The 21,467-nt window shown below is 35.3% G+C and overlaps 3 protein-coding genes across 5 annotated transcripts; all 3 read right to left on the bottom strand.

Annotated features, from left to right (window-relative positions):
* Positions 1-784: 784 nt before the first annotated feature.
* On the bottom strand, positions 785-19,943 carry hoxb1b (homeobox B1b). Of its 3 annotated transcripts, XM_083555795.1 has the most exons (6): positions 19,536-19,934; positions 8,577-8,665; positions 6,218-6,273; positions 4,220-4,650; positions 1,717-2,058; positions 785-1,611 (listed from the first exon to the last, which is right to left on the bottom strand). In XM_083555795.1, exons 4-6 carry the CDS (start codon positions 4,581-4,583, stop codon positions 1,277-1,279), a joined length of 1,041 nt encoding a protein of 346 aa, XP_083411921.1. In that variant the 5' UTR covers positions 4,584-4,650; positions 6,218-6,273; positions 8,577-8,665; positions 19,536-19,934; the 3' UTR covers positions 785-1,276. The 3 variants fall into 3 exon arrangements, with proteins under 3 accessions (XP_083411921.1, XP_083411920.1, XP_083411919.1); XM_083555794.1 differs by lacking the exons at positions 785-1,611; positions 1,717-2,058 and adding an exon at positions 3,141-3,865 and having other exon boundaries at positions 4,262-4,650; positions 19,536-19,943; XM_083555793.1 differs by lacking the exons at positions 785-1,611; positions 1,717-2,058 and adding an exon at positions 3,141-3,865 and having other exon boundaries at positions 19,536-19,943.
* Positions 12,265-14,690, bottom strand: LOC310734137 (homeobox protein Hox-B5b-like). The gene is made up of 2 exons (XM_083555796.1): positions 13,700-14,690; positions 12,265-13,203 (listed from the first exon to the last, which is right to left on the bottom strand). Exons 1-2 carry the CDS (start codon positions 14,286-14,288, stop codon positions 12,956-12,958), a joined length of 837 nt encoding a protein of 278 aa, XP_083411922.1. The 5' UTR covers positions 14,289-14,690; the 3' UTR covers positions 12,265-12,955.
* On the bottom strand, positions 15,101-17,058 carry hoxb6b (homeobox B6b). The gene is made up of 2 exons (XM_083555797.1): positions 16,243-17,058; positions 15,101-15,808 (listed from the first exon to the last, which is right to left on the bottom strand). Exons 1-2 carry the CDS (start codon positions 16,664-16,666, stop codon positions 15,555-15,557), a joined length of 678 nt encoding a protein of 225 aa, XP_083411923.1. The 5' UTR covers positions 16,667-17,058; the 3' UTR covers positions 15,101-15,554.
* Positions 19,944-21,467: the final 1,524 nt, after the last annotated feature.

Genomic DNA, 21,467 nt, shown 5'->3' on the forward strand with positions numbered 1-21,467 from the left:
GTTAATCTATTACTATTTTATATTACTGGTATATTTTCTCCAATAAATAAATATACATGTAATACTAGAATGCATCGCACTATGTGTTCATTCAAGTATAAACATTTAAATCTAAGTCTGCCTAGAATTCTGGGAAAAAATGGCAGATTGAATACCTGCATATGTTTTATTATATTAAAAGTAAAAAAAAAAGGGTGTCATTAATTCTTATATCTTAATTATCTCAGGCATAAAATAAGGCTGGCTATTCCTTTTTTATTTCTATTATTATTTTTATTATTATTATTATTATTTTATCATACTAGGTTTTGATTGGCTCCATATTGTGCAATCAAACATTGTTTAAAAAGTATATATACTAGAAACAAAATTATATAAACTAGCAATATATGCCCATGATTCAGGCTAAATTCTTATGCAATTATTAGTCATTATTTTTAATATTAGCTATATAGCTGCATGCATTGGCAAATATGAGTAAAACAAGAATACCATTCAGTGTTATATCACTGAGCAAGCAGGAGTGTTTACATGTTTAGAAGTCCTGCAGGCACAGTAAGGGTGAAAAGGTCATAGGAAGCCACCCGGGGTGTACTGCAACATTCCTCTAGTCAAACTATACCTACTGGGTTAGTCTTGATTTAAATTAGCCCTACTGGATTGAAATGTCCTTTAACAAAAGACACTATCTTTTTACTATGGAATGATAGTCTCCATAGCTTCTAAATATAAAAACAATAAACATGGGATCAGTGTGCTTAAAAAACTGAATGATAGATAGGAGTTCAGAAAAAATAAAACAATTTTATTTATTTATTACTACTTCATAGGTCAAACGAATATTGTGATCCTATATATATAACACGAGAGTCCAAAAGTACATTTGTAGTGCAAATAATAAAACTGCTCATTCAAAAAAGCCACATTATGTTACAATGAGCTTCGCATCATAGTTAAATACATCCAATAAAACTTTTTAACCATTTGCGAAGCAGTAACATGCATCATGAAAAAGTAAGAATGTCCATGCAGAAACGAAAAAGTGACAAAAACCAAATTTTTTTTTTTTTTTTACATTTGGTCTGTTACAGAAAAATAAGTTATGTAGACGTCCTGAGCAACACCAACACAAACATGCAGGCTCTTTTACAATGCACGTATAAAACACTTTTCTAATTTCACATCACACGCCGTGCTAAATTGGAGGACACCATGGTGCACAATATGGCTTATTATTTAGAACTGTAATATGGAGAATGTTTGCTATTAAAGGTCCTCAGTTGCCACTCGAAGAGTCTGAGATCGGAGATGCAGCTGGAGATGAGCTGGTGGAGCTGTTCGAGTTTTGTCCAGCTGCGCAGTCTGTTACTCGTTTCATGACTGGCACTGTTCCTTCTCTTTCGCGCTTCTTCTGTTTCATTCGGCGATTCTGAAACCAGATTTTAACCTGGGTCTCGTTAAGCTCGAGTGTAGCAGCCACCTCGACTCTCCGCGCCCTTGTGAGGTATTTGTTAAAGTGGAACTCCTTTTCCAGCTCGGTGAGCTGCTTCGTAGTGAAATTTGTGCGAATAATACTTTGCTGTCCATGGCTCCCGTATTCAGTGACTTTAACTGTGAGAGGAAAAATACAATGTTATTAATCCACAGGTTCCACTGACATAACATTATCCTGTCAGATGGGACAAATGATAAATAAATAAAGACGGTTCAACTGACCTGTTTTAGGTGGGTTCCTTTTAACTTTCATCCAGTCGAAAGTTTGTGCTTGGTTGGAATTGTTCTTTGAGTCACTGTCGTTATGGAGGCCGGAATATTTGCTGTACGTTCCGTACTGGTGCTGTTGATCTTTTTCTCCGTAGGGATATGATGGATATTGACTCACAGTGATTTCTTCTGGCCTGCAACTAGACTCGGCCGCTGTCCCACTGTTGTTCCCGATGTTCAGCACAGAAAAGCCAGGGGACGGCAAATACATGTGCTGTTCACCCTGATTGAGAATGGCCTGATGGCTGTAGTCCAGGTGAGATCGGCTCTGCTTGCCATAGTTTACTTGATGGCCTGTTGTAACAAGATCCAGATTAATGTGGCATGACTGGGATGCCTGGTGCGCATAGTTCATGCCTTGAGTTTCGTGCAGCGACGGTGTAAACGAGTTTCCTCCAACTGGCCGCCCCTCAGCAATGCAACTGTTAGTGCTCCCACAAGCACTTTGCATGTACTCTTGATCCAGGCCGAAACATCCAACTTTTGAATTTAAATGGTTAGGTCCACGGCTGTAAACTGTGTAATCTAAGTACGAATTCATTTTCAATGCTCCACCAGTAATTGTTTTAAAGGGGGTCAATAAACCTCGGCGTGTTACCCCAGTGCCCTACCACCTCTAAGCAGTATGTCAAACCTCAAAAGTTCTGTCGGGCTACATATCAACTGAGTGACAGATCATGTGACCAAAAATCCACCAATAGTCTGTGACCTACAGCGGTAATTTGGGCGTTGCGAGTGTCCATCAAGTGAACTCGTATTTACATGACAAACACATGAATGGCACCTTCTCATCAATCAGATAACGCACACTTGCAGGGTATGCCTGATGAAAATTTCTATCACAGCACTAAGAAAAGTTTTACGATATTACAATGTATCTGATTTTTGGGAAGGTAATAAACAATCAATGGCTATTAGAGGTTAAACAGTGGATAAACAGTGCTTCCACAAAAGTTCCAACCTGCCCAAATGTAAACATTTCAATCACAGACTTATTTTCTTGATTGAAAAAAATCGATGAGGATTATTGAGTGATAATCTTTCAAGAGACACCATGTCCAGCAAAGCATTTAAAGATCCAAGATATTTGTTGATATTATATTTTTCTATAGAATCCAAACGACTAAATGACCACACGAAGATTGAAACAAGCTACAATTAATAATTTTCTTTAATCGCATATAAGTCGAAATTTAAATGACGAATATTAACACAAGATGAAATGGTTTGGATAGCAATAGAAATCACCTTAAATACTATATACTATATATATGTGTGTGTGTGTGTGTGTGTGTGTGTGTGTGTGTGTGTGTGTGTGTGTGTGTGTGTGTGTGTGTGTGTGTGTGTGTGTGTGTGTGTGTGTGTGTGTGTGTGTGTGTTAGAAGTAATATGAAAGTACGTTCAGCCTGTGCTTGCAAATAAAGTGCATTTGTGTGCCTAAAAGAGATTCAGGCGGGTGATTGTTTTCACTGTTCACTGGGGTAAGTGAGCGGCCATGCTCTCTGATTCAGACTTGCTCTCTGCTGACCAGTCATATTATGAGACCTAAGACAACCAAGTCTGCGAATTTGAGGTTCGGAGAGCGCAATAAAATCCTCACAGTTACCTTCAACATTACAATAAAAGCTTTCTCTACTAAAGGTGAAACTACTTCCATCATTTAGCCTTGCAGAATATTGGTCATTTGTAGGTCTGTGTTTTTGCACGTAGGACCAATGACCCTCGGAATTTCTGGAAATCTCGCTCATACAGCATGCATCATTTCTGCTATTGCTAACGGAAGGAGGATTCATGTAATTCTCTGTAGGTGATTTAAGTGAAGAACTAATGTCCATTTGCAGGGACGATGGAAGGCACGCATTTGATGAGGAGGGCGGGCCGGTTCCTTTCAATTTTGTGTCTTTTTTATGTCTCATCCTGCGGTTCTGAAACCATATCTTGATCTGTCTTTCGCTAAGCTTCAGTAGGTTGGCCATCTCATGGCGTCGCGGTTTGCCTAGATAGTGATTAAAGTGGAACTCTTTCTCCAGCTCCAGCAGCTGATTGCTGGTGTACGACGTGCGCGTCCTTTTACAGCCACCTGAGCCATCGGGTCGGCTCTCTGCTACAGGGGAAACGAAGTAAGAAAGCATTAATCTACAATTAAAAACGAAAACTAAATACACGTATAGACATTCCAATCATTAATAATGAAAGTTTTGTGTGTCTTTTTGATTTTTTTTTTTTTAGTGTAAAAAGTCCAAGAATGTTGCAATCAAGTCCAATCCCTGGATTCATGCCCTGCACCCAATATCCCTTATTCTAATGTAACATGCCATGAACTTATCAAATCATTTCACTCAGATAGATAGAATGTCTCATTTTGGAGCTGTGTGGTGTCTTGCTATGGTTGTTAAATAAAGATACGTCTTGTACTTTGATTTAAAGCCTACTACAACAAACCGAGTCTACCCACCACCAATGGATGCATCGCAGAAGCTATGACTTTTCTGCTTGCCTTTTTTCATAGACTCCGTCATCCACGGGAATATCAGCTTGTCGTCAATAGTAAGGTCCCCGGTTGAGGAGCTGCATGTTTGTCCTGTAGGGGATAGGAGGGGTGATTCTGTACAGCCTCGATAAATTTCACATGGAGTGCAGTCCCGAGTGTCATCCATCGCAGTCTTCAGCAATGTACAAGCATTCATCCCCCTGTCGTTTTCCCGCGGTTCCACAGAGAGTGAAACTTCTGTCGTATCACTGTATCCAAATGTGTCGTCACCCTTAAACGAGTCACTGCCCAATAATGAGGTGTTGATGTTGTCTGTCTTGTTCTGCATTGTGTAGAGCTTCTGGAAAACTTGCGTCACGTGACAGATTCTTTACAGAGGCCTCTTGGTGGGAGACCTAAAATGTCGCAACAAGGCATAGGAATGTAGCCACAAAATGAGCATATATACAGACGTTTTTTTTTTAAATATATAAATATTGTACTGTTCTACAATATTGAAAAAATTTACAATAAACAAAATAAAGGCCAAGGATGTGAGGATAATACCAAATGCTTTCCGAAAAAATATGTCAATAGATAAAGTAGTTTTTTTTCATAATCGAGACATAATATTCTAGGTCAATCTTAAAATGAAATTCACTGAAAAAGCCAAGAATTTTTGCACACACGAATCCCTAATTTATTTACGATAATTACGGCTTTATTTGGATATTTCTATTGTCAAAAACTGCAGTCTACGTTTTTTATAGCTCATGAAACATAACGTTGGCCAAATGAGTACATGTAAATCGAAAATTATATTTAACGATCATAATAAAATAATAAAGAATACTACCTAATAAAATTATGTTACATTAATAATGTATTGCAAAATGTGTTAAATGGCAGAATCTTGTATAGTAATGCATTATAAATAAACATTTATGCAGATGTTTAACTTTACACTCGATACACAACGAAAATAAAAATAGATATAGATATGCACTGTATAAACAGTTAAAAGGTGGGCCCAAATTATAAAGGCATATAAATCAAGTTTAAAATCATATTTTATGTTTATATGTCACAACACCCGGCTTTATTTTAAATCGCAATCAAAATGAACAAGGACAATAAGAATTGGACAATTACAATTCCTAGTTGTTATATTATATTATATAATATTATATTATATTATATTATATTATATTATATTATATTATATTATATTATATTATATTATATTATATTATATATATATAACATACATCATTCAGTGTTTACCCTGATATAAAAAAAAAACAACATTTTAGACAGGCATATTCTCAGTTGTGTTCATGGAGACAGAAGTTGTGCAGAATCGGTCGTAATGTGACAAATGGAGAAAGAACGAGAGAACGACTACGCTGAAGGAGGAACAAAGACTGCTGAACTCGTCGTGAACCCGTGCTCAAGTAATACGGCAATAAATCACCCGGACATATCCGCCATTCACAAACTGACTGAGTCTATTTCAGTGTTGCTCGCTTATTGCGCTTCTGTGGGTTTGTTCTGAATCCACACAAGCAGTCAGTGTTTAGCATCATCATTTTTTGTGCCTGATCAAAACGCTAACTAAATATTGCCAAAGGATCTCTTGTCGGATCAAAAAGCTTGAAAGTCATATTCTCGTATTCTCTGTGCTTCTTAAACCTACCATCTGCATATATTGCATAAACTACAATAAGAGAATGTACATCAGCTGACAGACCTTTATGATTATGTAAACTTAATTATTTAATTGCTCGTAAATTTTTCCTTGAACTTCATATAATGATACAACGTTTAATTTGACACTGGTTTCATTTTCCAATCTTTTCTCTGCCACCTGGGAGAACTGAAACAGGAAAGCTTTAATAGCAACAACCAATTATCATCTTACAGTAGCAAGCAAATACATCTTAGTGAAATCAGTTCAATATAAAAATATTTCTATTTACTCACCAGTCAACTCCTGCGCCAGAAACTTCGCGAAGAACCGCAGACAGAAAATATAGTACCTAAAAAAGAAATACATTGTTTATCACGTTACCCAAAATATTATTAAACAATGTTAAGGTTTTCACATAAAATTGAAATTATGTAGGGAACAAAACTAAAACCTAGTCAAGGGATGAAACCTAGATGAATATTATGACACCCACTAAATTTGTTGGGCTGTTGAACTGGATGGTAGAAATGTGTCGCTCATGTAAGCTACTTTCAACTCCACACACTGAAGCAGGCTGGAAATAGCAGATCGTTAGATAGTTAAACAGCCGAGAGGGGTGCACAGGACCTCAAGCGCAAGAGCTGACCAAGGCAAATAATGCTGTGTCTTAGAGTAAGCAATCGATACAAATTGAACTGCGAATCAAACAAAAATTAAGCAAGATTAGGAGGTTGTTTTAAAGAACTATCGACAGATTGGAACATATAGCAAAACTACCAAAGCCTTTTCTTTACACGAAGCAAGCAAATATTTTGACAAGGCAATAATAGACTTTTGTGTGATGTTTTGACAAGGCAATGACTGTTTGCAAAAATGCCAGCTTTATGAGATTGTCTGATCACGTTGTCTCACTATTGCTATATTGTAGAATCATGTTTTTTTTACTTTTAAGTAGCCTGGGTGATCTGGTTTTTGTTTGTTTGGTTGTTTGGGTGTTTTTTTTGTTTGAATGGAAGATCTGTTTGTCACAATTTCGGTTTTGCCGTGGAATTTATGTTGCTTGTAGATTCATAGCGTCATGCCCTTTTCCAAATTTATCTTTTTAATTTGATGATAATGACAAACACCATTGTGCATTTTTAGTTATATAAGTAGGTAAATTCAGTATTGTCTGTATGTCTGTTATAATCTCAATCTCTAATAATAATGATACCAAACTAAAATATCAGTGTCCATAAAATAAAAACAAATTCAATCGTCTATCAAATAAAACTGTAATTTGAGCAGAACAAAATTGCTTTCCTGAAAAAAATCAGTAAACGTTTTAAAGTGTTGAACCAGATATCTGTCAGAAATTGTCTATGTCTAGTCTGTTGTAATTGCAATCTAGTGGTGGTCTTCAGATCAATTTGTTATTGGACAGGCGGCCTTTGATCTCTCAAGTAAATCTCCTGCGTTCCGTTCTCCTGCACCCACAGTGTTTGTGGGCTTGCGCAGTGGGGTTAATACCTAACCAAGCCAATCATAATCGTATGCTGTGATTACTGAACTCCCTTACACCTGTATAAGAAAAAAAACCTTTATCAAAATTCAGTGACTTCACATTATCCATTGGCTTTAAGTCTGATCCTATTTACGGAGTGCCATATTCGATCTAATACCTTCTCATTAAAGCTTTTTATGGTTTTAGTCAGTATTAGTCTACTGGTGGTACCTAAAATAGTATTGGTCACTGTATCCTAGTAGTGATATGAGCCACTGGACCTAAAACATTCACAAGCACCCCCCCTGATGATTTATATTCAAACCTTTTATATCTCCCGACACTTCCCCAAACTTTTTGTTCCCTTTGCCTATTCTTTTTCTTTCTCTTCTTTTCATTTTTTTGTTACTTTTATTTAGACGAAAATGAAAAAATGTCATAAAGACAATATACAGTTTTAGGCAATAAATCGTGCGGTGGTTGTAACTTTAGTTATAATAACATATAAAATGATTTTATTGCTCTTATTATTATTATTATTATTACATACTAAAGAATTACATTACATTATAATTAGTCAGGAATTTAAAACTTGTTTTCATATAACCTCTCTGCTGATAGGTAAGCTTCACAACCTATTGTTTGTTTCAGATGCGATATTTTATATGCAGTCTGCTAACTGCTATACTAGCATCCTTTACAGATGACACACAGGTCACCTGACCGTTTTATTTTTAAATTTTTTTTTGGTAATATTTTTTATTACATTTTTTTTTTTCTCAGAATTCCCCAAGCGACAACTGAAAAACTATCCGCTATTCTCCCGAATCACGTGATAAACAGATGACTCCTTTTAACCCCATTCTGGTTTTTACTGTTTTTTTGTCTCTTATCAGATCTTATTTAGAACATTACCAATTTGACACCTCTTTTCTGCTACTTGTGCAAACAAAAACATATATATATATATATATATATATATATATATATATATATATATATATATATATATATATATATATATATATATACTATATATAGATAGATAGATAGATAGATAGATAGATAGATAGATAGATAGATAGATAGATAGATAGATAGATAGATAGATAGATAGATAGATAGATAGATAGATAGATAGATTTTAATTTACAAATTGTATTACGTACCTGCGCAGCAACATTTCTCGCTTATTCTCTTTTTCGGTGGGGGACATTGTAGGATCGTTCACACCTGTTTTCCACACTTTAATTGTTTCCTGAAAAACATTGTATAAAATGATATAAACGTTTAAATGTATAATTGCATGCTAAATATAACCCAATTACTTAATATCTACTTATTAATCAAAGTCCAGTGAGGAGCTAGTTTAAACCGAACCGCTATCGTTAAGCAAGACGAAATTTGAAGACTTACAGAAAACAAACTAGCAAAAAGGAGCTACCGAAAAATCTAAATACAACCTCTCTTTTATGTCTGCTTTTGGTTAGTTAATGGCTGTTTGGACAGTAATGGCTTTCTCCTTTAAGCTCAGTTCAGTAGACAAGAAAAAAAAGCACCACCAGCCCAGCAATCTTACAATGCTATCTAAAAAAAAAACATTACAATTAAATAATTGACTTGGTTTTTATTTCACTGGCTTTCAAACTTGCCAGCCAGCAAATTCAACCAAATGTATGGGAAAAATGACTCGCAAAGCCCAGAATAAATTCAGCCTCCTTCGACGCTGAGCTTAGATCAACTACATATTCCCCAAGACACGAATTTGCGAATAAAGATCTTTTCACACAAATTCGGATCTACAGGGTATATATAGATGACAGATATCGCCATCCATTTGAATGGTATGCAAGACAAAAGCAAAACAGTTTATGCTAAAAGATGTATATAAACCTGTGACGAGTTAGTGACAGGAAAAAAAAACATTAATAAAAACGGACGCTTTAATTATAATTGCATTGCCTGCATGCTATTAGTATTGTATTTCTTTACTATTAGTATAGTAACATAGCTGTCAAACCTAGCTATGTTTTATATATAGATATAACTATCATAAACATGAACAACAAAAAATATTAAATGATCTGGTCATAATGCTAGAAATGACTGAATCAGAGTACCCGATAATATCATATCTGTGTGAGCATATTCATTTTCACAATGTAATATTTAGATTGGACTTCTTTTTATTTGATTCGTGTTTATCTTGATGGGGATGCACACGGACTTGCTTTGGAAACATTAGAGATCCTTTTGGACTCATAATAATCGATTGAGGAAAAAATTAAAGACAACCAAAAAAGCGAAACATTATCGATCAACTGTATCCAGATATCTGATATACTCACGCTTTGATATTGTTTATTTCGGTGGTAACGCTCCATACAAAAAGCATAAGGTTTTGGATAATGTGTTAATTTAAGGGATCCAAAACGTCCTAAGAAAAGTTTAAAGTATATTTATACAAAAACTGTTTTACAAATCTGTAGTTTTCACAAATTATATTTCTTGTGCATGTATGTGCATTTGTTGTGAAGTGGCAAAAAATCGTGCAGTCGCTAGGTGACCCCAAATTGAACTCAAATCCCATTAGCATGCACAGAGCAGTGTGGCTTAGATTAATCTGATAGTAAAAGAGCGTTTAAAAAATCCTGTATGTCTAATTTTTGTTTGTATCCTAAACATTTTAAATCTTATTTATCTTGTTTTTTTTATATACAAAATAATAGAGCCAGTCGTATTGCTGTTGTTACAATTTCCTTATTATTATGAACTTCCTTACTCATATGTGTAAGTTATATTAAGTTACAGTCTCCTCGTCTCAGTTAACCGGACCTATTGGAATTGCCTGGGTTTATATAAATAGGATTTGCTGCAACAAAATCCTCGGTGTTTGAGTGAAAAAAGAAACAAAGTGACTGGGACCTCGGAGTAAGGCGAGCTCTGCTGGTCAATCAGGAGCGTTACATCATTCAAAGACAGCATCAAAACTATTAGCACTGATTTACATTGGCGTTTTTTTGGTTACATTATGAAGATTTATGCTTAAAGTAAAAGGTTTTGTATAAAATATAAAATAATAAATTATTTATGAACATCAGATAGTTTTGCTATAGACAACGATCGAGTATAAACGATCATTCTTTAAATATCTTGATTAAATATATTTTTGAAAATACAAATTGTGTATTTTCAGCTCAGTAATATAAATTGTACACTAAATATGAACAATAGAACAAAAATATAAAGATTTCTTATGAACCTCGGTATATGTGATGGAAGCATATATTTCTAAACCTGCATTTATTGTAATGGCAGCTTGACACTGTGCGTGTCTGTGTTCAGCACTAGTCTCCTGACCTCGCTGTGATCCCCTCTCCATGAATAATTGATGAGAACGGTTCACAGATTACCCCTATCAATATGCAAAACACATTATTGGAGTACAATGAGACTTTAATAGTTATGAATCACGTAACCGTGTTTATCGCGAGAAATTTGGCACAGTTACATCATGTTTTCAGCCCATTCAGTTTCATCACATTTCGCAAAACACACACACATACACACACACACACACACACACACACACACACACACACAATTAATTTAACTCAGCCTTTCTGACAGGAAAAACAGAGTTAAATTTTCTGCTTTTTGATTTTTTGTTTCTGACTAAATTAACTTGAGGTTGGATAAAGATACATAAAGATTACAATTTCTGAAATTTTCCCCCGCGCATATAGACAATTTATTTACAAAATCGAGTGAGACAAATGTTCAGAAAAATACTGTGTTGACAAGTACATCTCTAACACGTTTTAATAATTATGATATCCGCAGCATTTTAAATTATATAAATTATATCCGCAGCACGAAATGACAACATGCATGGCATCAAATGCATGCATGACATGCATGCCACAATTAGTCTTCTATTCTATGTGCACCAACACATTTTGGGCCTATAAAAATACAGGCTATTCCCCAGTTGTTAATACCTAAAACAACCCAACTCTTTGCAAACAGACTGTTAATGAATGAAGGAAAACTTACTCTGAGACGTCTTGCCCCAATCCAATAGAAACATAACAGAGAGTAGCCAAGTGAGTGTATGACATTTTGAGTGGCCGAAGGTAACTGACTAAGAGCGTATCACATGCCGTCCACAACCTTTAGAATCCCGCTGAAGCAGTGAAACCGTCACTTTCATTCAAGAATGTGAATTATGTCGCACATTGTCAACCCCCAAAACCATAAAACTAACTTTATGGACCTCACGTGACTTGTTTAGCAATACAGAGAAAGACATGTCTATGTTATAGACTAAACTTCACGAAATTAAATCACTTAGGGAAGTCGAGGCTGTATATCTGATGTAATAACTACAATATATAAACTATTTGTAGGCGCATACTTCAATTGATTTGACCATTTAAGAGGTAAGTTCACAGGTTTAGTCATTATTGGACACAGGCTGTAAAACAAAATCTTTTTCCTGTGAATATTTCTCTTTTCTTTATTATAATATACCAGTGATATGACAATGTGAGCAAACGTTTTGTCTAAAAGTATCGGAAACACAAGAAAATCCTGCGCCCTGTGGCCATGTCAAGGTTATAACTCAGACATAAAGGCTTGTTGTTTTACCCTAGTCTGCTTCAGCCATTGATGTGCCTATAGATTGCGAAGATTATATTAATAGGATAATAACTGTAAAGTAGGAGTGTGAATTGACCGAGTGGTCACCCACTGTGAAGGCAACCGATCCCACAGGTGTAATAATGTGCAAAAAGACACTAAAGCATCTTGAGACTAAAAGAACTTTTATTTTTCAAATTAGAATCATCACCCATTATTAATCGAGACACAAATAGAAAAAAATGCCGGCTGGCAAAATTCCCAGCATATCAACGTTAAAACATTTTGATAGCTTTTTTTTTTTTCAAACACGGAACGTTCACCACTCACATTTTACAAATAAAATATTGGTCACAACTGTACATCAAACATATTTCACTCGTCATGGACTCCAAATCCGGTCCAGAAATGTTTAGATGCAACATAAAGTACACAAATGTAGCCTAAGTGCGAATATAGAGGATGGTTTTTTCGCGATTTAACAATCCTATCCAAGAAAGTAATAAACGCGGTACAAGCATAAATGTCCTGCAAAACTGAAAACAGTCTTCACTGACGTCCCTATACGAGTTCATAAGAATACAACAAAGGTTTTTTTTTTTTATATATAAGATGATATAGGTAGTTCGCGTTGATACTGTACAATATTCCTTTTACATGTTTAAAGTTGCGCACAAATAGCTTACATGGAACATGCTTTCTTCCACGAAAGTATAAACTTGATACGTAGCATTTACACTTAATTTACGGCGGCTGTTAACTGAAGCCCTATGGCATATGAGATAGAACAATACTCAACGGTGGACAATTCGTGTTACACCAGTCACACAGAGAAATGACGCCTGATAATGACAAGCAGAAAGGTGCAGTGCTATAACAGTAGTTGAATATTCTCAACAAAATGCAATCAGTTTTGAAAGGCGCTTCCACCGGTAGCAAGACTCATGCTTTTCAGCTTGTTGTCCTTTTTCCATTTCATCCTCCTATTCTGGAACCATATTTTAATTTGCCTCTCAGTGAGACAGAGAGCGTGGGCTATCTCTATCCTCCTCCTCCGGGTCAGATACCTATTGAAATGGAACTCTTTTTCCAGCTCTAGCGTCTGATAGCGTGTGTAGGCAGTTCGAGCCCGTTTTCCATCAGGTCCAGTCATATCTAGGGCACGGACAAGGACAAAAAAGACAATACCCTTTAGTTATAATAAGCAACAAAAAATCGAGAGTGCTAGACTCCAGAAAGAGTCGCTATCGCATCTGCGCTTAGCAGCAATGTGATTATGGGACATTGGATTCAAAAGAAGTCATTTCCCAATCTTGTTTCACCACTTCAGGGATTGCCTTGAAACAATAACCTGTTTCCTGCATATTATGATTCTCCGTGCTTGCACATTTTACAGTTGCAAATATTAGGCTATGTGTTCTTTCTAACCATCTACATAAGCTGCAAATTTGCAGGGGAACGGCGAATAGAGTAAAACTGATTATGTGTAGCTACAATATGATATTTTATGCAATTCACATATAAAACATTTTACATGAATCCTTTAATTAGCTACATTTTATGTTTTTTGGTTTTTCAATTTTGGAAGCAGGATGCCATTAAGTCAGTATAATTTTTCATCCATAATTTACAGTAATGGAAATGGTTATACCGTGGCTAATGTGAAGTTTCCGCATCCATGGAAAGATTTGTGGTGTTTGGCCGTCCCCGGGTGTTGTGGTGGAAGGTGCAGCGGGTTCTTGTTTCTGAGTGCATGAAGTGGCATGGTTAGGCTGTGCCCCTTCCTCCGGCTCCGAAGACACGTTTGCTTCGTCCGTTTCTGCAAAGTGTGTGTTGCTGTTGCTGAGATTGCTGCTGTTGGTGGTGAGTGCACTGTTGCCCCCGGTCGTGGTCTGGTCAGAGGAGCCTGTAGTGCCTTTCAGGTTGAGACTGTCGCTGTTGGTGCAAGGAAGAGCGTCTGGAGAAGCAAGCGAGCAGCTCGTTTGACGGTACCGGGTGTCCGTGCCCGGGTTCTGAAAAGCACGACCGTTATCCCCAACCGTACCGAAATGGGCATTGTTGTTAGAGCGATTTACACTAAGGTCGATCCCATTGTAGGTGTAACCGAAAGAGCCGGAATGCATGCCCGTAGAGTCCCGGTAAGAGCCGTTCATTGCGCCGTTAGTCCCATAATTTAGTAACTGATAGTCGGACCCATTCGGATAGCGCCCTGAGAAGGAGTTTAGAAAATAGGAGCTCATTTGGATATTCTTTAAAAACCGTCTCGATGAGCAGATCTCGGTCGTTAAAATCCTGCGCAGCCCAATTTATGATGTAAAAATGAATTATAGCAATGCACTGTACTTCGTTTTTGCCAAGTATGCGGCCAAATATGGGAGCGCGTTAGGGCATCACGTGCCTTTGTTGACCAGTCGTAAATTCTCTCTGATGACTTCAAGAGGTAATTCATGCTCTGTGGTTACAAATGATGACGAAATGATGATCGTTAGATTCAACTCAATGGTGCCTCCCCACTGCGCGCAGCATCCCATGTTAGCAGAGGGCGTCACCTACCGGGAGAACTGCAAAATGCCCAAACACCTGCACTGAGGTCTTTTGCAGTTATCAGTGGCACACTTCACTTATATATAAAGCTACATTATTTACAACGTATTCGTGCAATTCTGCACATTTATTTTTTTTTTTTTACATTTTTATTTATCAGTAAGAATTTGGTCGTGCTTTTATTTTTTATAAATGTGGCATTTTGAAAGAGAATGTTTTGACAGCCGTGACAACCGTGGCCTCTCAATATTGTACTCCGTTTTTTAATTTGTTCCAACTACAAAATCATTTAAAAATAAAGAAATGGGCTAAAAACTCAATTTAAATAAATATAGTTAGTCTAAGTTTAATGCAATCCAACCATTGTGTGAAGTGACGCTCTCGCGGTCGAGATTTGCCTTTTCTGTATTATACATCTGACATTTGTAAACATCTTGTGTTATCCTACATAATAGTATTGCTTTTTGACATTTTAGCACGAACAAGCGAGTAAAAAAGTCGTGGTTGAACATATTTTATTGGCAAACTGGCATTGCTAACAAAGATCAGTGCATCCACATACACAAACGTAACAAACAAAATAAATTACACACGAAAACGTTTAAACATACGAATGTCCAACATGTCAGCAGTCACCCTTAGCCTTCTATAAGCCTGTTCTAGGTTGTGAAAAAAAGAGTGCAAAATGCAACCATTTATTTTATGCCAAGTAATAAAAAAATTGTCTAATGGCGAAACAGTACACAACGGGGTGAACATTACAGAAACGAGAACGATGCATGTTTTACAACCCTGAGAGGGTTTCTAGCTTTTGCCATTTAAAAAGCCTTAAATAGATAATCGTTTTGTTTGGGTACATTCGTACATCTACATGAAAATACAATAGCCTATGTACTGTGGGTAAAAATATTGGACCTGTTTATTATTTACAACACAGTGCATATCGAAATCGTCTATCCCGTCTATCCCGTCTTTCCACCATCCTCCTCTTCGCTGGTCTTTTCAGAGTTCATCACTTTATTCTCCTTCTTCCACTTCATTCTCCGATTCTGAAACCAGATCTTTATCTGTCGCTCTGTTAGACACAGAGCATGCGAGATTTCAATCCTGCGCCTTCTGGTCAAATATCTATTAAAATGGAACTCTTTTTCCAATTCAAGTGTCTGGAATCGAGTGTACGTCTGACGACCCCTGCGGCCAGTGGTTCCAGGAATGCCTGTCAAAAAGAGGTGGAAAACACGGAATAGGTTAATACAGAGTCAAATCAAAAGAATGGAATACATTATTAGTATTATTATGATTATTATTATTATTATTATTATGATTATTATTGTTATAGTTATAGTTTTTGCTTTTGCTTTTTAATTATTTGTAAGTGTTGTTTTTTAATCATCAGTTCTATTATTTCATTAAAAGTAAATATTGAATTTAACTTAAAAAAAAAAGACATCATTTAAAAAAATCAGACACTTGTCATTTACAGAAGAATTAGCCGATTCTTTTGAATTTGCTTGGAAGTGCAAAGTTCACAATACATTAAGATGCACATTCATTTACTGTGCCATGCTGTGACATAGTATATGTCCATGGAAAAGATGTTTATTTGAACTCGAAATCCGACCAAATAAGCGAGATGTAGAATAGACTTACCGCTACAAGAGTTCATCCTCTGCATCCACGGGTAAACAGGGGCACAGGGCTTGGATTCGCTATAGGAGTAATTGTCTGAAGTGTGCTCCGAGACCTCCGTCTTGCTATGCCCCTGTGTGAGAGCCAGCGACTCTTCCAAGCCTCCGAGAGGACATGATGAGCGCTCGCTCTCTCTGTATATGCTGGACGCAGCGTAATCGCAAGCAGCGCCTGAACCGCTTCTCCCAAACACTCCGGTAGCTTGCTGGTAGTATGAGTTGGAATACACCTTTTCCTGGACATTGCTCGCTCCGAACGTTGCGCCTGGATAGTGTCTCAAAGTGTCGGTATATCCAGGAGAATATAACGGTAACTGGTTGAGAAAAGAATCCTGTCCCCCGCCAAGAGACACGGGAAAAGTTGAGTTGACGAAGTAGGAACTCATTGGGTGGCCACTGTTATTGTGCGAGTGTTATGATTTGTTGCGTTTTATAGTCCAAGTGTGTTTTGCCATTACTTTATGTGAGGTTTGGTTTTAGCCGAAGGGGGGTGGCGAGGTGCCAATGTGAGCGAGTAGGGAAACGCACCAGCTGATCATTGTCTGACCAATCCTGAGCATCTCAGCCAATAGAATAGCATTAAGGGAGGGGGACTCTTGTTGCACTGGATGAAGTCCCCAGTGCATATAAACCCTTATCATTTTTATAGAAATATATTTGTATAATTACATTTGTTGTAATCAAGTGTCCGCTCCAAAATAAGCAAATAAACACATACAAAAATAATAATAAAAATGTAAATAAATAAATAATAAGGCAAGCACTACAAGCACTATGCTAAAAGTGGATTACTGATGGACATTTTTCAGTAATCTTCAGCAGGCATAAAATAGCATATTTTCGATCTAACATACATGCCAGCAAATATCCTATTATTTTGACAGTGTATTGCTTCATAAAGCTATATTTCTTCCAAATAGAAATGAAGAAATGTGTTTGTTTTTCAAGAAAGACTAAAAAATAAAATCATATGAATGGAACAAAACTACTTATTGTAGTGTTTAGGTAATTTAGTTCATTGTAACACTTACTATAAAAAAACTCAAATAAATTCAATATTTACAATAGGAACATATGCAGGATATAAGATTGCCTCTTTTACTATGTATTGTTTTTCAAAGGGTTCTTCTTTTACAATCAACTCACGTTGGGTGTTTTTTCATCACGAATCACAGAAACAATTTATGAATTGTATTTTATGGCTTTCGTGTTTCTAGCTGAACGTCAGTTCAAATAATTAAGACCTTTACAATTGGACGAGTTTAAAAAAGTAAATACACACAGCACTAACGTTTCGGCACAAAGCGCATTGGAATTCGATAAACTAATCTATTTAAATAGCTTTACGAACAATTACTGTTCTGAGTTAAACCAGCTTTGCGATATAATTTTATTCTTACTTGAGGTCCTTGTCATTCGAAGATTATTAAAATACTGCATATAAAGTGCTCTAAAAAAAACTGTACAAAACATAAGCAAAATATTGTTTATTTGGACCGATCTGGGATCAAATTTCACATATTAAACAGATCGGGACTAGTATAACTTTATTTCTCTCAAACGAAAGCTTTTCTTTGGCTATTAGAAATACAAAGATTTATTACATTAACAGTGCATAACCTGTAATAAAAACCTAAACTACAGTTTAACAACGACCTACAAACAGGCCTAGGCCCCATCGCATTCTAACCATAAATGCTTTTTCAGTTTTTCTTCAGTCTGTCTGCAAAAAGATAAACACACAAAAAAGGATTTTCGGTAAAAAAAAAAAAAAAAAATCCAAATAAGACTCTTTTAATAATCCTTAAAATATCCAAAAAGTATTTAGATTTCATAATAATGCCAGTGAATCTTACAAAACCGCTTAGATAAATGAAATGTACTATTCAAGGTAAAACAGCTCACACACAAAACACACACACACACACACACACACACACACACACACACACACACACACACACACACACATATATACATATATATATATTATTTTACAAAAACTCTATATATATATTTCTTTATATGTGTGCATATATATGCATATAAAATATAAAATATAAAATCATTATTTTAGAAAAACTCTCGTCTCAAAGCTTTTATATTGTATTTATAGAATCGAAATATAGTATCTAACCATTTCTTATTGTGATACAACAAAAATCTTGGATAAGTGTTGTTTAAATACAAAAATTCATATCACGTCACAAAACAATTATTGTACAGGGCAATTCTTTTGTCACTAGATGGCACCAAAGAGCAGAAAATGAAGTAATATTGTGCCAATTCAGTGAAACGTGAGATTATATATATATATATATATATATATATATATATATATATATATATATATATATATATATATATATATATCAGATTATATATATATATATATATATCAGTATCACTAGTATCACTATCACTAGCGCGTTTGTGTGTGTGTGTGTGTGTGTGTGTGTGTGTGTGTGTATAAAGAGCATTTTAAAACGCAATAGTGAAAAAATGGCTGCATCCTGTGATATTCGAATGCTTAATAGTGACTAAGCAATAAAATAGTACTGATATTCCATATTAATAATTTTGGATTTAAATATGCGCGTTAATTCATTCATTTTTACTAGAAAGGGGACATTAATGTGACGAATAATCATTCCAAAATAATGCACCACCGGTCAGCAGCGATCAGCTCATCAGCAGGCTACTGTAGCTTTGATCACGCGGATTTCTCACAACAGCACATCACTCTGCTGTAAATAATCTGTCATATTCAGATGTAAAAAAATAAGATCACATCTATTGTCTTCGTTGGTTGTTTGTTGTATTAAGACTGTATTTAAATGGTGATATAACTTAGGTCAGAATTCTGTTTTTTGGGTGAGTAGCCATCAAGCTTAGTGATTTAATGCGGCATTCCCGTAATGCTTTTTCATTATCGTTTATAACTACTAAAACTTCAAAAAGATTACTAATTTAATTTAAGAGTCTTTGTTTATTTGAACAATCTCAAAGCCATAATGCACCCAACTACAAACATGCAATGCCTTTCTGCTGGAAATCTAGCATTAAGTCCAAGCTTTCAAGCCTATTTGACAAATTCAGCTGCAGTTTTGTTCTGCTTAACCTCCAGTCAAATATATCAGTGTTTTCCAGCAAGCATGCCTGCACAAGATAGTAGGCCTATCATATCGTGGGTTACATAAAACACACACATGCACTGGTTAACATCACAATGAGGAAGACTAGAGCAGGTCCTACCTTTGTCGTTTATCATCGGCTCGCAGGAGTGCTTTCCAAAAGTAACCAGGGTTTTCTTTTTGATTCTTCAAATCCGCGTGTAATCGACAAGATCCAAATATAGCAAATAAACGAAAGACTAAATATGTATTCGTTTTGTGATTTCTGATCCATCCAATCTTCCATGACTTCTCTGTAGGAATCAAGCGGCTAGCACTGTCTTGCTAGGCTCCAGCCATCTTAAAATACAGTCCGATCAATTAAATTACTATTTCTAATATACTGCCAAATAGTAACAACGAAAAAACGTAAACACGAAGACAGAGGTGTTACTGACTGCGCCCTGACCAAAAGAATGCTGCATTATAACCACTTGGGAAATCATAAAAAGTTCATGTTCACAGGGAGCTGATCACGTGACCACGTCTACCCAATCCCGTCGCAGAGTCACACATAAAGTTCTAGCAGAAAGTTGTAAATTTTCATAAACAACTGGGAGTTTATTGCTTTGCTCCAACAGTAGCTTGGTGGCCGCCATCTTTTTTTCATTAAAAAAGAAAGAAAATAGGCTGCTGGTTTTAAAAACTACTAGACTAAAATTGAAATCTTTCCTCTTTTCGTTTTAATCAAAAGATATTCATAAGACATATCGAGTCGGTACAAAATGATCCCATAGGAATGAGTGTGTATATATATATAGTTATAATGTAAATCCCATATGTATTATTTACCAAATTAAATAATAATTTTAAATCTAAATAAACCTGGTGCACGTCTCACGCATTTTACTTAAACTCTATAATTACGTTGGTATTTAAGTTGGTTACAGCAATGGAAATGTTTAATATCAAATCTATTCGATTGTGCGGTTTGAGAGAATGTGCAGGCTTCTATACAAAAGGAATAGACAAACGGAAAGTGTAAACCTTTTATAGCTCTAAACATGCCTGGCGGAAACAATGACTTCCTGTAAGAATAAACACTTAGACTATTTCCGACATTTATTGGGGCAATAAAGCAGTATAACCCAAAAGCGACTTACGGTCTATCCAAGTGCCTTCCAAAATTAGGCAATATCCTTTTTTGTCGCAAAGTGTAGGGTCATCAATTGGCTAAAAAAATAAGGCAGATGAGTAACTTATTAATGAACATTGTATTTTTTTATAAATATTTGAAAGCGGTTGCAGTATAATAGCTGTAGTAATAAAAGCTTTTGTGCATTGCAAATTAACTGTACATCACTTCATTTCCAAAAACCCTACATTAAATGCAATTCCACTTTAACAAATGTGTATTTGGTTGATTTCTATATATTAATTCGAACACATCTCTGAGAATGTGGAAGGCTAAGTGCAGATTTGAAAACAGACTTCAGATATCTTATGACTTAAAAAAAACTTATTTTAGTTTTGTTTTTAGTTAACAGAAATGTAACATTTCGATGATTACCATTTCGATTTTAACATTTTGAACATTTCATTTTGGGTTGGTAAACAATATATATATATAATATATATATTATCCAAATAAAATCCACGTTCAAAAATTTTTTTTTTTGTACACTGTGTTTTTACAATGTAAAAAAAAATATTGAAATTTTTTTTTTACTTAACTCAATTACATTTTATAAGTGTACAGACTTTTTTTTTTTTACACGTTTTTGTTGTATCACAATAAGAAATGGTTAGATACTATATTTCGAATATATAAATACAATATAAAGGCTTTGGGACGAGAGTTTTTGTAAAATAATGATTTTATATTTATATGCATATATATATGCAGATTAATAAATAAATAAATTGTATATATATATATATATATATATATATATATATATATATATATATATATATATATATATATATATATATGCACATATATATTTTATTTTTTAAGATCTATTTAAAAGTGTATTATTTATTTTACATTTCTATTCGTGTAGCAATATCA

This window comes from Silurus aristotelis (assembly GCF_946808225.1).
Source record: "Silurus aristotelis genome assembly, chromosome: 12".
NCBI classification, from domain to species: domain Eukaryota; kingdom Metazoa; phylum Chordata; class Actinopteri; order Siluriformes; family Siluridae; genus Silurus; species Silurus aristotelis.

Excerpts from the sequence above, each read along its gene's own strand:
- hoxb6b (XM_083555797.1), bottom strand. The coding sequence starts at position 16,666 with ATGAGTTCCTACTTCGTCAACTCAACTTTTCCCGTGTCTCTTGGCGGG. Across the intron at positions 15,809-16,242 it reads GAGGATGAACTCTTGTAGCG|GCATTCCTGGAACCACTGGC; the intron begins GTAAGTCTATTC and ends TCTTTTTGACAG.
- LOC310734137 (XM_083555796.1), bottom strand. The coding sequence starts at position 14,288 with ATGAGCTCCTATTTTCTAAACTCCTTCTCAGGGCGCTATCCGAATGGG. Across the intron at positions 13,204-13,699 it reads GAAACTTCACATTAGCCACG|ATATGACTGGACCTGATGGA; the intron begins GTATAACCATTT and ends TCCGTGCCCTAG.
- hoxb1b (XM_083555795.1), bottom strand. The coding sequence starts at position 4,583 with ATGCAGAACAAGACAGACAACATCAACACCTCATTATTGGGCAGTGAC. Across the intron at positions 2,059-4,219 it reads CTGCGATGCATCCATTGGTG|GCCATCAAGTAAACTATGGC; the intron begins GTGGGTAGACTC and ends TTGTTACAACAG. Across the intron at positions 1,612-1,716 it reads AAGGAACCCACCTAAAACAG|TTAAAGTCACTGAATACGGG; the intron begins GTCAGTTGAACC and ends TTCCTCTCACAG.